Source organism: Rhineura floridana, chromosome 4 (assembly GCF_030035675.1).
Source record: "Rhineura floridana isolate rRhiFlo1 chromosome 4, rRhiFlo1.hap2, whole genome shotgun sequence".
NCBI lineage: Eukaryota > Metazoa > Chordata > Lepidosauria > Squamata > Rhineuridae > Rhineura > Rhineura floridana.
The window spans coordinates 211,042,289-211,058,750 of NC_084483.1; the positions used below are offsets into that span (position 1 = coordinate 211,042,289).

A 16,462-nucleotide genomic window follows, 5' to 3' on the forward strand; every position below is an offset into this window, starting at 1 on the left:
TTTTCTGCATTTCATTTCCTCCTGACCTCCCGTATATGTTCACAGACCCCTGCAATGCTGGATAACACTTCCTGCATCTGACGAAGCCGACTGTAATCCATGAAAGCTTGTGCCACAATACATTTGTTAGTCTTGAAGGTGCCACAGGAAAAAACAACGAATTAACCCACTGGGATAGTATTTCAAGTAACAAACAATCTATGTGTGGGGTGGAGCCACCCCTCTTCCACCCACCCTGACCTTCTTGCACAGCACAGGCCCCAAAGAGGAAGGACTGCAGAAAGCAGGCTAGTGGCCAAATGGCCCCAGTGACTGGCTGCACTGAGCAATGCAAGCTGGGGCGTGAGCAGGCTGTGCCAGAGGGGCAGAGCGTCCCTCAGCCTCTCTTTCAGCTGCCTCCTCTGACTTTCCCCAGAGCTGCTCCTGGAAGAATTCCCACCTGCTCCCGTGGGCGTCATTTACTCAGAGTGTCAGAGATGTCAGTGGGCAGGGAGTGAAATGGGCGATGGGCTTGGAGGATGCAAGGGGGTCCAATGATGGCCCTCACCAGTAGTCAGTCCCTTTGCTGGGTAGCCAGGAGCTCTGTTGCAGCCTCCCTTTGAAGGCCGCCTGAGATTTCACGGAGGTAGAAGATCACTGACTGGGAAGACACAGACAGAAATGGTGAGGGGGAGAGGGAGAGAGAGCATGCTGGGGCGAGAGAGACCCTTCTGGGTAGGATTAGAATCTGGCCCCTGCTTTCATCCAGAAAGGGACAAGCACCAACAATAAACATTTTTATTAACAGCAGCAAAAATCATTGCCGAGCATCAGAAAGACAAGTAACAAGGACCAGGAAAATAGACAACTTCTCATAGACACACAATACAGAGTACAAAAAACAGAACGGAGGAGGGGAAAGGGGCCATGTGTTGCCCAGACAAGGCCCTGCAGGGGAGAGAGGAGCCTGCAGATGGGGTGATGGGAGCCGCCTGGGATGGAGGAATGATTGTGCCCCCAAAGCACCCTGCCTGGAGTGCAGGACTTTGGAATGGGGTGTGTCTGGCTCTCCTCCGTGTAGCGCCTCCCTCTGGTCTGAGGGGGAACGGGAGGAGGAGTGGAATGACATTGTAGCCCCCCCGGTTTACCCCCACAGCAGGCTCTCTGGGCCACGTGGCTTCTTTGGTGAGCCCACAAGAACCAGAGAAAGGTGGGCTGCCGAGATCTGAGCTGCGAGGGTGAATGGGGTGAGAGGAGGGGGTCATGGGGCTTTTGCCATGCCCAGCTGTGCTTCATGGCAGGGCTGGGGTTAGGGCGGGCAGCCAGCCACCTACTGTGCTTAGATTGGCACATTCACAGTATGGCACGAGCAGCAGGTTGGACCCTAGAAGGGGACCCTGCGTTGCCAGGGGGTGTGGTCTGACCTGACCCCCCTGCAAGGTCTGGCTGCCTGGGAGGGGCTCATCTGGGACCCAGTGCATGATGAGCCAAGATGGCTTGGAGAAGGGGCCGGGAGTGCTCTTTGTGCTGGGACCCTCCTCGCCTGGGGCTCCTCTCTTGGAGCAGCGGAAAGCAGTCCCCGGCAGATGCCCACGGTCAGCCTGTGGCTCCCTCCGGCTCAGAGGGCCGTCTCCCGCAAGATGTAGGCATGAGCTCCATCTGGCCGGACAACTCCCTCAGCCAGCTCCACTCCCTCAGCGTCACCCCTGGGGAGCAGGCCCTCAGGCAGTCCATTCAGCAGGCCGTTGCTGGTCTTCTCCACAGCCAGAGGGGCTGGATCTGAGCAGCTTCCATCCTAGCAAGACAGGCAGAGAGAGATGGGGCGGCAGCACACAAGTCAAGCTCTGGCCATCCCAGACCCTTCTGGGATGCTGTGTTTTTCTGCAGTCTCCCGTCTCCCTCCCCCCAGGCTATATAGCTTTCCCCAGCCCCCCCCACGTACCTCCTGCTTGTGGGCTTCCCATAAAGGGCATTTGATTGGCCATGATGAGAACAGAAGGCTGGACTAGATGGGCCCCCTTGGCCTCATCCAGCAGGCGCTTCTCATCTTTCCCGCTTGGATCCATGGCCTGCTACCCGCCCCCCCACCCTGGGACTTCAGCCTACTCCAGCTTTCCAACCACACTCGCATCACCCTTCCAGAGCCTCTGTCTCTCCTTTCCAAGCAGCCCTAAAGCTCCAGGTCAAAACTCGCACAGTTTGTGCAAGATAAACCTCATTCTACAAGATGCATGAATGCTGCTCCCGTGCTCAGTAGGAGAATGCTCCCAGTTTAGTTCCAAAGCCTCAGTTCAACTGATTCCCAACTGGAAGATCTTTGCCAAAACATGTGAACACTGGCATGTGCCAGATCAGACATGACACAGAATGCGCAAGAGACCACTTGGTCCCTGCCCAGGGAGCTGAGGGGATCCCTCTGGAATGGGTGGGAAGGGAAGCCTGGGACTGGGAGGTCAGCTGGGCAGCTGGGGAATCGGGTACCAGGAGCACAAGGGCTGGGGGGGCTCCAGGGAGCATTTACTGCAGGAGAGAGGGGTTGAGGAAGGAGCAGCAGCACAGGAGTAGAGAGCGGGGGATGCCTGGCTCCGTATGCAGGAACCAGCAGGCGGTGGGGGGCAGGCAGAAAAGACAGCAATGGGAGGAGGTGACATGAGGGCAGGCAGCATCCTCCCCACCTGGGCTCCCCACCAACTGGCATTTGCACACTGGGGGTAGAACACAGTCACCATGGCTAGCAGCCAGTAGCCAGTGGTGGCCTTCTCCTCCATGGATTGTCTAATCCTCTTTTAAGGCTGTCCAATTTGGTGGCTATCGCTACATCTGGGAGCAAATTCCCTGGTTTCACTATGCACTGCTGAGCGAAGGAGGACACCCTTTGCTCTGTCCTGAATCTCCCAACATTCAGTGGATGGCCTCACTTGGGCTGTGGAAGTGATCAGCCTGTGGCCCTCAGCCCAATTTCGGAAGCCTTTTCTCTAAACTAAAAAGCCCCAAATGCTGCAACCTTTCCTTGTAGGGAAGTTGCTCCATCCCCTTGAGCATTTTGGTTGTCCTTTTCTGAACCTTTTCCATCTTTACAATATCTTTTTGAGGTGGGGCCACTGGAACTATACGCAGTATTCCAAATGTGGCTACACCACAGATTTATATAACGGCGTTATATTGGCAGTTTTATTTTCAGTATCTTTCCTAACGATCCCTAGCATGGAATTTGCCTTTTTCACAGCTGCTGCAAACTCGGCTAATATCTTCATCAAGCTATCCACTACTTCCCCAAGATCTCGTTCCTGGTCAGTCACCACCAGTCCAGACCCCACGAGCAGACACATGAAATAAAATTTTATTGTTTGCCCCGACATGCATCACTTTACACTTGCTCACGTTGAATTGCACGTACCATTTTAATGCCCATTCACCAAATTTGGAGAGGTCCTTTTGGAACACCTCACAATCTTTTCGTTCTTAGTACCCTCAGTGTGCCTCTTTTGGTGGCTCCAAAATATACGCAGGGGACATATCCCAGCATGCACCTCTCCTAGTGCCCCCCCCCACCCTCAATGCACACAGAAGAACTTGCCTCTTCAGGTTTGCAGACGCCACAGCGCAGCCTGTCGTGGTACCTTGCGGGCAAACAGCAAAGCAAGCGTGGCAATACTGGGAAGATGGTACGGGGGTCCACATCCTCCCCACGCATGGGGCCTGAGGGGGAGAGAAGGCAGCCTTACTGCGAGCGGGGGGAGGATCCCTGCAGTGGCACTCTTCCCCCTGCTGAGGCCAGGGCATTACTATGGAGAGGCAACCCTTCCAGGTTCACACTGTGAGCAGGAAACCAGGCGCCCACCGGCAGCAGGCAGGTACGGGGCCAAGTGACCCTAAGGATGTAAAGATGGCTGGCTGGCAGATCCTCACCCACACACAACACTCCAAGCTTCTACCTTTACTGTCCCCTTCTCTTGCACACAGCTATAGGCTTATTTTCTACATTTGTTATCGAGATTTAAACCTCACCTTCCTACAAAATATTTGTGGTGGCTTCTAGCAGGAATGAAAGGAGGACTTCCCTCCCTCTCCCACTGAAGGCCACGATTCTGCAGTGGCAAGGATGCCAGGGACCACCCAAGCCCCACCTCCTTGGGGCCCAGGTGCAGAATGTGTGCCCTGTGACCTCTTCCCTGGGCAACCCTCCCAGCTTGCACGTCTTGGGCAGGACATGGTCACCCTTTCCTCTGTTTTCCCCTCCAAATGCCCCACGTACCAGTGAGAAGACTGACCAGCAGTCCCACAACAATGACGGTGGTGGAGTTGTGTGCGCTGTACCACAAGTATGACAGGTTGTAGAACTTACGCAGCCCAGTGAGCCTGGAGGGAAACACATGGAGAGAGAGTGAGGAGGGGCTCTCTCTCTGCCTCCCACATCCCTTGGCTCATCTCTTTTGCACCCGTCCCATGACTGTGCCCCGCAGGAGAGAGCGACCAGCACACCATCATCCGATCTGGAGGTCCATTGCACATGGTGTCAGAACTGGGCCTTTAGGGTGGTGGCCCCTGCCCTTTGGGACCCCGTTACATATCAGACAGGCGCTGTCTCTATTGTCAAAGACTTTCCTCTTTCAACAAGCCTCCTAAGTGACTTCATTTGCCATTGTTTTGTGCACTGATTCTATTGTGAAATTGTTCTGAGATGCCTCAGAGGACGTGATTCACACACAAAACAGGTAATAACAATACTGAGACGCTACTCCCCACAACTCTCCCTCCCAGAGGGGCCCTCCCCAGCTTCATCTGGGCCCTGGGGCTTCAACGCCCACCATGGCCCCCACTCTCCCTCTCATAAGGGGATCTTCCCAGAGAAGAGATGAGCTCCCTTCCTCTTCCTTTCAGGAAAACCCCCTGGAGAGAGATGCACGCTCCTCCTGCACACAGGCACCAGCTCAGCCCAAAGAGGGCAGGCGGGGTGGGGGCGTCCACAAGGCTTCCAGAGTAGGCAGCAGATAACACAACGGAGCATGTATGTAGTGGCGCTTGTATGCACAATCACTGGCTACTGGTCACACAACTGCCAGTTGCAGGGGAGGGCAGATGCTCCCACATCAGCTTGTGTGTCTCCCACCTGGCCACGGTGGGAAGCAGATGGCTGGACTAGATGGGACTTTTGGCTCCTCTTATGATCTTGCTGCAATCCTCACAACAACCCTATCAAGTTGGCCAGTATTGCATCCCCGTATTATGAATGAGTGAGTGGCTCGCCCTAGGCCACCTGTCGTGCTTATGGCCGCTCTCTGCCGCCCTGTGGTCGTCATCCAAGGCTCTCCTCAGGATGCCCCCACCCCACACGTGGAGTGAGGCGAGTGGTGATGGGCCCTGGCAGTCACTGCTCCTTTCTTATGGAATCCCACCCCCCAGGAGGAGTTGTCTGGTGCCAACTTTCAACGTCAGTCCGACTTTTCCATCTGCCAGGCTTTTGAACATGTAAATGCAACTCTATAAGGGTTTTTGCTCCCACAAGAGGCAGTGATGGCCACCACCTTGGATGGCTTTAAAAGGGTTTTAGACAAATTCAAGGAGGAGAAGGCTATCCCTGGCTACTAGCCACGAAGGCTATGTTCGGCCTCCGTGGCCAGAACCAGCATGCTACTGAATACCCAAGCTGGTGGGAACTGCAGGCGGGGAGAGCTGCTGTTGCACTGAGGTGCTGCACATGGGCTTCCCATGGGGGCATCTGGTTGGCCAATGTGAGAACAGGGCGCTGGACTAGATGGGCCCCCTTTGGCCTAGAATCATAGAGTCATAGAATAGTAGAGTTGGGAGCTGATGTGGGAGCATCTGCCCTCCCCTGCAACCGGCAGTTGTGTGACCAGTAGCCAGTGATTGTGCATACAAGCGCCACTACATACATGCTCCGTTGTGTTATCTGCTGCCTACTCTGGAAGCCTTGTGGACGCCCCCACCCCGCCCGCCCTCTTTGGGCTGAGCTGGTGCCTGTGTGCAGGAGGAGCGTGCATCTCTCTCCAGGGGGTTTTCCTGAAAGGAAGAGGAAGGGAGCTCATCTCTTCTCTGGGAAGATCCCCTTAAGAGAGGGAGAGTGGGGGCCATGGTGGGCGTTGAAGCCCCAGGGCCCAGATGAAGCTGGGGAGGGCCCCTCTGGGAGGGAGAGTTGTGGGGAGTAGCGTCTCAGTATTGTTATTACCTGTTTTGTGTGTGAATCACGTCCTCTGAGGCATCTCAGAACAATTTCACAATAGAATCAGTGAGACTTCCTGGAAGTGAGTGCTCAGCTGGTGACTGTCTCTGAGAGATCTCTGCCTCAGAGGAAGCTTTTTTCAGGTTAAAAGCCAGTCAAGAGGAAACTTTGACTGGCTTAAATGTTCTCCAAGGTATAGGAGAACCGATCAGATGTTCCGCAAGACTTCGTTGAGCTGTCGGCGGCTGGAATTGATCAGCAAATCCCTGAGATAAGAAGGCATGCCGATCGGCTGAAGACGGAGTCAGGACTTCCATGCAAGCTGTACTGGAAAAAAGCGAAGCGTTTTTTTTTCTTCTTAAAAAAACGTCCTTAACCAGCGAGCCTACTTCTGTCTAAATCTTATCATTTGGCTTAAATTACTACAATAAAAGAGATTTGTTTACGAATCAGCAACTGAGAAACCTGGGTGAGTCATACTTTTTCTCTTTTAAATATAATTAAGGAAGAAAGAAAATGTAAACAACTTATTTACTTTTTTTTTACGACAAAAAGCTGGCCTGAATTTGGAGTTTTAAAGTTTAAAAACGGATGAGAGGTAATTATTATTTGATAGAAATATATTTTGGACTATTTTTCTCCTTGGACTATTTCTTTTTGGACGAATCTGCTGTTCGTATATGTTACTAATCGTTTGGTGTTGGGAACCAGAATTGTTTTGCATTCTTGGACGTAGATAAGAACTGTGCTGTGCTGGCTGGACTATAATAACAGGCCTGGAATATTAACTCTTTTGTTGGTGGAGGAAAAAAAAAAGAAACAGACTGCCTCTAGGTTTTGGAACAGTGGTTAATATCAGAAATTAAAGGCTTCTTTTGAAAATGACAACTAAAAAAGCAACTAAGGCCCAGGAGCGAAGAGGTCCTATTGACCCACAGGAAGGGGCTATACCCCCAGATATGTTTCAAAAAATAATGGACGGGATTAATGATATAAAACAGGAAATGAAAACTGAATTGATGGATATAAAAGACTATATTAAAACACAAGTGGATGAGATTAAAGGGACAATTGGGCAAATAAAGGAGGATGCAAAAAATACTAAAGAAAAGGTACAAATCTTGGAGAATAGAACAGATATAATAAATCTGGAATTAGAAAAAAACTTGGACTATATGGCTGTGACTGAAATGAGAAATAAAGAACATTGTTTGAGATTCCGTGCAATCCCTGAGGAAACAGGTGAAGACATCAGAGATAAAATTGTTAATGCTTTAGTAAAATTTCTGGATTTGAATGAAGATCGGATGGAATTTGAAATAGACAAAGTTTATAGAATTAATTCCAGATATGCAACAATGAAAAAAATTCCAAGAGATGTGCTTGTTCACTTTATAAAGAAGACAACCAGAGATATGGTATTACAGCAACACTTTAAAAATACCTTTAAAATTTATGGTAAGGAAATACTGGTGATGAAAGAAATTCCTATTAGACTTTTATGTAAGAGAAAAGAATATGCTTTCCTTACAGAAAAACTTAAACAACGCAAAATTCAATTTAGATGGGATGTTCCAGAAGGAGTGATCTTTACATTCAGACAACAGAAATATAGATTGAATACTGTTCAAAAAGCAAGGGACTTCTTGAGAAAAGCTTCAAAAGATATGGATGAAGATAAACTCAAAGATATGGATATAACTCCTGGGGAACAAAGTCAACAAGGATATGCAGAGGAGGGGAAGGAAGATGATGGATTAAAAGAAGCATCAGGCACATTTTAAAATACACGCTTAAAGATGGATTACAAATATCTAACTTGGAATATAAATGGAGCCAACACGGCGCAGAAGAGAAAGAAAGTGTTTCATTATTTGAAAAAATTAAAATTGGATATAATTTGTTTACAAGAAACTCATATTAAGAAGAAAGATTCCAAATATTTGATTTGTAAAAATTTGGGTGAAGAATTTATTTCGGCTGGACCAAAAAAAAAAAATGGAGTTGTTCTCTACATTAACCCACAATTGCTTCCTAAATTGGTATTACTGGATGATAGTGGTAGATTTGTGGGGGTTGAAATTACTTTACAAGGTACAAACATTTTGGTAGTGGGTATTTATGCCCCCAATGAAGATAAAACAAGGTTTTACACAGGACTTATGGAAAAATTGTCAGAGTTTTCATACGATCATTGGTGTGTCATGGGTGATTGGAATGGGGTAATCTCACCAAAAATTGATAGGCTTTCTGAAAAAAATATCAAAGAGACACAGGGTAAATTACCGAAGATTTGTTTTGAACTGATGGAACACTTAGAATTGGTGGATACCTGGAGAATTGGTGGATACCTGGAGATATATAAATGATAACGCAAAGGAATTTACTTATTTTTCAGAAAGACACAAAACATTATCGAGGATTGATATGATTTGGATGTCTAAAATCCTAGCGAAGGATATTTTTAAAATGGATATATTACCAAAAACTTTTTCGGACCACAATCCTGTGATATTAACTTTTTTAAAAAAAAATCTTGGATTTAGATGGAGACTAAATGAATCTTTATTACAGAATGACAAAGTAGTACAAGAATGTAAGAAGAAATTAAAAGAGATTTTTGAACATAATTTACATAAAGGAACAAGTGAAAATATTGTTCGGGATACAAGTAAGGCATTTATGAGGGGATATTTTATTAAATGTAACTCTGAATTAAAAAAAAGAAACAACAGAAAATGCAATTAATTTTGGAAGAAATAAAACAAAAAGAGGAAGAATTGAAAAAGAATCCAACTAAAGTTTCTATTGTAAATCAAATTAAAATGTTACAGAAGCAAGTATCAATGCTGACAGTTAGAGAAATTGAAAGGAAACTAAATTTTGCTAAACAAAGGACTTTTGAATTTGCAAATAAACCTGGGAAATGGTTAGCATATAAATTAAGAAAAGAACGTCAAAAAAATATTATTTTAAAGATACAAGAAGGAGATGAGACGCTGACAGATAATGTAAAAATCAAAAAGATTTTTCATCAATATTATTCAACATTGTACAAGTGTCAGGAAATTCCATCTGAAAAAATAGAAGAGTATATATCTAAACAGAATTTGCCTAAAATTACAGACTTTCAGAGACAAGCTATTAATGGCCCTATCACGTCAAGAGAGATATCTGAAGCTATAAACAAAATTAAATTAGGAAAGGCGCCAGGACCAGATGGGTTATCTGCAATGTATTATAAATGTTTGGAGGAAGAACTCTTGCTACCTTTACAGTCTACAATGAATTTTATTCTGCAAGAGGGAAAGATACCGGATAGTTGGAAAAATGCTAATATAACATTAATACCTAAAGAGGAGCAAGATTTAACTAAAACAAAAAATTATCGACCAATATCTCTATTGAATAATGACTATAAAATCTTTACAATGATCTTGGCAGAAAGATTGAAAATAATATTGCAACAATTTATTCAGGAAGATCAATCAGGGTTTTTACCTAAAAGACAATTACGTGACAACGTCAGGAATGTCTTGGAATATTTAGAACAACGAAATGATAAACAAGCAGCTTTGATTTTTTTAGATGCTGAAAAAGCATTTGATAATTTGAATTATCGCTAGTCGGGCGGTATATAAATTTAATAAATAAAATAAATAAATAAAATAAAATAAATGTTCCAGGTTTTGGAGCAAATGGATTTTGGAGATAATTTTATAAAATGGATTAGATTGATTTATACATCTCAGAAGGCTCAGATAATTGTTAACGGAGATTTAACGGATTCATGTGAAATACAAAAGGGTACAAGACAGGGATGCCCATTATCTCCCCTTTTATTTATTCTGGTCTTAGAAGTGCTGCTCAGAGATATAAGGCAAGATAAAAGAATTTCGGGATTAAAGATAAAAAAAGAAGAATATAAATTGAGAGCATTTGCTGATGATTTGATAATTGTACTAGAAAACCCTTTGGAAGGAATTAATGTATTGATGGACAAATTAAAAGAATTTGGACCGTTAGCAGGATTTAAGATCAACAATCAAAAAACAAAGATGTTGGTGAAAAATTTAACTTTAAGGGATCAGAAAGAGTTAATGGACAAGACTGATTTTACAATAGAGAAAAAGTTGAAATATTTAGGTATCATTATGACAAATAAAAACTCAAAGTTGTTTCATAATAATTATGAAAAATTATGGACAGAGATTAAGAAAGATTTGCTAAGATGGGATAAATTACAATTGTCATTAATGGGTAGAATATCTGTGATAAAAATGAATGTATTACTGTGAATGATGTTTTTGTTTCAAACAATACCTGTAATATCCTCTGATTTACCTTTTAAACAATGGCAAAAAGATATCTCTAAATTTGTATGGCAAGGAAAAAAACCAAGAGTTAAATTTAAACTACTACAAGATGCCAAAGAAAGAGGAGGACTGGGATTACCAAATCTGAGACTTTATTTTGCTGCCTGCTGTCTAGTCTGGATAAAGGAATGGATCTTATTAAGGAATAAAAGACTATTGGATTTGGAGGGCCATAATTTGAAGTGGGGATGGCATGGATATCTATGGTATGACAAAGTAAAAGTAAATGTAGACTTTAACAATCATTTTATAAGACGTCCTCTGTTGAAAATATGGAATAGATATAAACCAAGGCTTTATTCGAAAATACCATTATGTGTCTCAAGTCAAGAAGCGTTTTACAGAAGAGAAATGGCTGGAAAAGAGAAATGGTTAACTTATCAAGAACTATTAGAAAATGTACATGGAGAATATATAATGAAAGAGAGAGAACAATTGACAAAGGAAGGATATAGTTTTCAATGGTTTGCCTATTTACAATTGTTAGAAAGATATAAAATGGACAAGAAAATGTATGGGTTTGAAATAAGTAAATCTGACTTTGAAATAGGATTGTGTACAAATGATGAAAATATAATTGCGAAAATGTATAAACTCTTACTGAAAATGGATATGGAAGAAGAACAAGTAAAAGAGTGTATGGTAAAGTGGGAAAAATTTTTTGGTTATAACATACAAATGGATCAATGGGAAAATATGTGGAAAAAAGGCTTGAAATTTACATTATGCTATAATCTTAAAGAAAATTTTTATAAAATGATGTATCGTTGGTACATGACTCCAGAAACGTTGTCAAAAATGTATAGTAATGTTTCTAATGTTTGTTGGAAATGTAAACAACAAGAAGGATCATTTTATCATATGTGGTGGCTGTGTAAAAAGGCAAAATCATTTTGGGCACAGATAGGTAGGAAGATGCAAAAAATTCTAAAGATAAACATTCAGTCAAAACCAGAATTTTTTTTATTGGGTTTTATGGATAAACAGATAGAAAAGAAATATGGAAGAATAATATTATATATGATTACGGCAGCAAGATTATTATATGCACAAAAGTGGAAAATGGAATCAACACCAACAATGGAAGAATGGCTATTGAAATTAATGGACTTAGTAGAAATGGATAAATTGACATGTCTACTTAGAGAAAAATCGACAGATACATTTCTTAAGGAATGGAAGCCTCTCTTAGACTTTTTGTTGAAAGATCAAAATAAAATGATGATACTGGGATTTGACGATTAACTAAGACAGCCTATGGAGAAAAGGGATTCTGTATGTACACATTAAGGGACAGGTTTGATGTATATTATATACTTATAGCTGATCTGCGACAAATCGGAAGTCAACTATTTTATTTTTATTTTTTGTTGTATGTTTTTTTTTTACTTTGTTTTGTTTGTTTTTTTGAAAAATTTGAATAAAAATTATTAAAAAAAAAAAAGAATAGTAGAGTTGGAAGGGGCCTATAAGGCCATCCAGTCCAACCCCCTGCGCAATGCAGGAATCCAAACATGGCTGTCCAGCTGCCTCTTGAATGCCTGCAGTGTCGGAGAGCCCACGACCTCTCTAGGTAAATATAAATGCACTGCCTTCGAGTCGATTCTGACTTATGGCGACACTATGAATACAGTTCTCATGAGGCTGAGGGGCAGTGACTGGCCCAAGGTCACCCAGTGAGCTTCATGGCTATGTGGGGATTCAAACCCTGGTCTCCCAGGTCGCAGTCCAACACCTTAACCACTAGACCACACTGCCTCTCCACCTCTCTAGGCAATTGGTTCCATTGTGCTATGGCTCTAAACGTTAGGAAGTTTTTCCTTATGTTTTCCCTTTTGCCTGCTCCTCGTCTTTTCTTTGTGTTGGTGAAGGTTTATATTGCATTTTTAATCGGTGGTCCTGCTCTTGTGCTCATCTAAGTGTGGTTTTATATTGATCTTTTATTACCCTCATCATCTCGCTGCCCTGATAGCTTTGCTGAAGGGGGCCGGTGTGTGTGTGTTTAATATTTTTTTAAAACAGACAGACAGCTAAGGAGAGTCTCAGCTCAGAGGCTCACACACTCTTCGCTAGGATGCTCCACCAGCTCTCATCAGTGGCACAGATCTGGTCAGTGCACCAGCTCCTGAAGTAGGTGGGCCCACTGGAAAGAAATGACAGCGTGGAGGTCAGAGAGGGAAATGCTGGTGCGGGGGACTGACTGGAGGAGGAGGAGGAGGCGAAACTGCTCTGAGGGCAGAGAATAAGGCACTCTGGGAGCCGGCATGGGGCTGTGCGTGCCTGTTTAGTATTAGGATCAGGCTGACTGAACAAAACAACCCAAGAAGTCAACTGGTGCAGAGGTAGATCAGGGGAGGGCAAGGAAACAGTTCAAAGTCCAAGGGAGCATCCCAGAATCCCTTGCAACACACGGTGGCTGCTTCGGAGAGCCAAACATCTCATTCCAGCTGCGTTTAGGTTGTGCAAACATTGGAAGGGCCGGCTTCTGTGAACAGCCCAGTGACAGACTCTGCCTGGGTCTCTGTGAAAAGGCTCCCCTGAAGGGGGTGGCCCTTGACATGCCCTGGGCATGACTGTGCCTTCGGACAGGACAGGAGGGATCCTGTCCAGGCATTAAGGCCCATACTGAAGATTTAAGAAACTGAAAGGGGGGGTGGGGGACTGATCTGGGCTTCTACAGCAAGGCAGAGCTCATCAGCGCCTCACACGCTCACTTTGGAACCATGCAAAACACCTTGACAGGAGCAGCCAGTTGTTCTGAATACAGACTCCGGGTTCTTGCACTGCCAAGTTCTACCCCAACACGCACCCTTCCCCCTGCCCCCCCCCACTGGTCCTTCAGCCCAGAGGCTGCTGGGATTTGACGCATCCTTTCTTGCCTTTACCTCTGTGGGGTCGTTGATGAGGTCAGCAGCGTCGTCATGACAGTGGTAGTCAGGTTCCCATCAAGGGGGGCAAGGATGGTCCCAGGGGACGTGGCCTGCAGGTTGACAAGCATGCTCCCAATGCCCACCCAAAACGCCATGGCCAGCCCAGCAGCCAGCCCAGCGACGGCACCCTGCGGAGGAAAAGAGTGTGAGGGGACACCCCCACACCTCCATGCAGACAAGGCACATCCCCCTTCCAAATGGCTTGAATGGACACACCCCAAGGAGGCCACTTCTGAAGCCTCCCCTTTCTGTAAGTTGCTCCTTTGCCATGGCTCCCCCCCTTGTGAGAGGGGAGAGGGAAGTGATGTGTCTACCCTGGAAGTCCAACCCCAGCCTCTCCCTGAGCACAAATCTTGCCCCTCTCGGGGCCGCAGCCAGGTGAAAATGAGGCCCTGCAATGCTCCTAAGAATCAGGACAGCAGGAGGAGGGCGCCGCACAGGCCCCTCCTGGCAGCCAGACTCACCACAGCGTTGGCACAGGGGAAGAACATGCCCAGGCAGAAGAGTCCCAGCAGCGGGCCCCCCACCATGCCGAAGATACTGATGGCAGCCTAAGGGGGGGGGGAGGAGAAAGCGAGAGAGTGGGGCAGGGGGAAAATGTGAGAATATTCATCCTCATTCACGATCAACAAGTATTTCTAAGATGCTGAACATAAGCCAAAAGCAGGGGGGGCGGCCCACCATCTTCTAAGGGCCAAGCTTGGCGACAGAGGGCGTGCGATGCGTCGGGAGGGGGAATGCAAGGGGGTGGGGAAGGTTGCCTCCCAGTACAGCTGCAGAGGTGGGATTTTCCTCAGGACTTGAGAGTGCAAAAGGAAAAAAGAAAAACTGGGGGGGGCAGAGGAACGTGAAGACGAAATAGGTCTCGGGGGGTTTAACCAACGGCCGTGGTTTTGCACCAACCAAGAGACACTCGGACACAAGGCGCTACCAAGGGGGGGGGGCGAGGAAGAAAAGCAAAAGGTGGCAAATTAAAAGGGGGGGCTCCTTTCCCCATAACATTTTGGGGAATCGGGGGCTTCCACAGTGGACAGTGGGGGGGCACTCCAATAAAATCCCTTCCAGAGCAAGGGGTGCAGAGGCTTGCGTGTGTGGGGGAAAGGTTTTGTTCCCGCTCCGTGGCTGAAAAACTCCAGGAGTCAGGCCAGTCGGTCCCTCTAGCTCAGCCTTGTCTACTCTGAGCAGCAGCAGCCGTCCAGCATTTCAGGCAGGGGTGGCTGGGGATAGATCTTGGGACCTTCTACATGCAAGGCAGATGCTCTGTCACCAAGATCCGGGCCTGGCACTGGCCCGAGTGCCCAGGAGCTCACAGGGGCCCCTCATCGCCACCAGTGCCAGGCCTCGTCACCTCTTCCCACCACCCAACTCTGTTGCTGTGGGGGTCTGCCACCTCCTCCTCAGTGCTCGCCACCAGATGCACATCAGGCCTCCCCCCCCAGAAGCAGAAGGTGCCAGAAACTGCCTCGCGGACACTGCTGTGGCTTCCCGTGCCATGGAGGCCCAACATGCTTCTGGTGGGGGTGGTTGTGGAAGGGCTTGCAGTGGTACACCAGAGCCTCCAGCTGCTGAAGGAATGGGCGAGGCACTGAGGAGGAGGAGGAGGAGGTGGTGGCAGTAGTGCCACTGGGCCTCACAGGAACGAAGACGGGAGGAGGTGACCAGGTCCAGCACTGGTGGTGGCAAGGGGCCCCCTGTGCCCCCAGAAACCTGGAACTGGCCCTGGGCAGATCTCTCCTTGCCTTTTGCTGAGGGAGAAGCCAGGCTTCCTTGCACTTGACACTCTCTGCACTCAGGGGCCTGGAATCACTGGGGAGAGGAGGTGTTCCCAGTTTGGATGGGTGGGAAATCTGGGGTCTTCTTCAAATCGCCCTCCCCACACCCTTCCTGGCTGCCGTTGTCACAGCCTCCACTGTGTCCCTTACCTGCAGGACCGGACCCATCATGGAGGAGATGTACGCCATGCCCAGGCAGAGGAGTCCATACCCCAGAGCTGGGGAGAGAAGGGGGTGGAGGAGGCCGGGGTCAGAATCTGCTGCCAGCCAGACCCAAGGAGCCAAGAGAGGAGGAGGGGGGGTGAGCATCCCTGGGCTGTGTGGAACGAGCTTTGGAGCAAGCCGGGTGTTTGGGGCTCCATCTGACCCCAACTCCTTGCCTGGCCCCTCCAGCCCCTGGAAGCTGCCAACTCACCTAACAGTTTGGAGTAGAGTGTGGCCCGTCCCTCAGGGATGCTGGCCACGTGAGGGCGAATCAGATCCTCCATGGTCACCGTTGCCAGTGAGTTGAAGGCTGAGGAGATGGTGCTGCCGAGGGAAGAGGGGGCGAGCGAGGTCAGGGTTCTCTCCCGGCAGCCGCTCACCCTGGCGCCAAAGGGAAGCAACTGACACCAGTCACAGCACTGGCACATCTGGCTCAGTACTGCCCACTCTGACTGGCAGCACCAGCTCTCTAGGATGTCAGGCAGGGAGATGCTGCCACTGGGATTGAGCCAGGGGCCTTCTGCATGCAAAGCAGGTGTCTGCCCTCAGCTATGATGTCCTTTCCCTCAGGGGGTCCCCTCAGGGCAGCCTGGGCCAAAAGGAAGAGTGGGGAGGTTCACCTCAGGGAGCCGCTGAAGAGGCAAGCCACAAAGAGGCCCGGCAGGCCCGGCACTTCCTGGAGCACGTCCATCACGAAGTGGAGGACCATCTGCAAACGGACGGCGGGGGGAGAGACACAGTCAGGCCGCGACTCAGATGGGCCAAAATGGCAGCACAGCCGCCGTCAGATCCAGAGCGGATGCGCAAGGAGCACCCGGGAAGCTCATGACACAGATCAGCAACCAAACAGCGGCTGGTCAATGTCGCTCCTGCCGACCCAGAGGGCTCCGTCAAGAAAGCCCCCTGCCCCTCAGCCTCCCTGGGGGGAGGAGCAAACAAGGGAGGAAGGAGGGCTGGGTGAGGGGTCAGTGCAGCTCTCAGCCACCCCCCTGGGGGCCTCTCTGAGACGCCAGAGGCTGC

The 16,462-nt window shown here is 47.7% G+C and overlaps 1 protein-coding gene across 1 annotated transcript in view; it reads right to left on the reverse strand.

Annotated features, from left to right (window-relative positions):
- Positions 1-763: 763 nt before the first annotated feature.
- Positions 764-16,462, reverse strand: part of SLC5A6 (solute carrier family 5 member 6) — a 30,348-nt gene continuing 14,649 nt past the window's right edge. Inside the window, exons 9-16 of the mRNA XM_061625962.1 lie at positions 16,063-16,151; positions 15,654-15,766; positions 15,389-15,456; positions 13,931-14,017; positions 13,422-13,594; positions 4,235-4,338; positions 3,557-3,678; positions 764-1,774 (exon numbers count right to left, since the gene is read on the reverse strand). Coding sequence (XP_061481946.1) covers positions 1,598-1,774; positions 3,557-3,678; positions 4,235-4,338; positions 13,422-13,594; positions 13,931-14,017; positions 15,389-15,456; positions 15,654-15,766; positions 16,063-16,151 — 933 coding nt within the window. The 3' untranslated portion in view covers positions 764-1,597. The remainder of the gene's footprint in view (positions 1,775-3,556; positions 3,679-4,234; positions 4,339-13,421; positions 13,595-13,930; positions 14,018-15,388; positions 15,457-15,653; positions 15,767-16,062; positions 16,152-16,462) is intronic.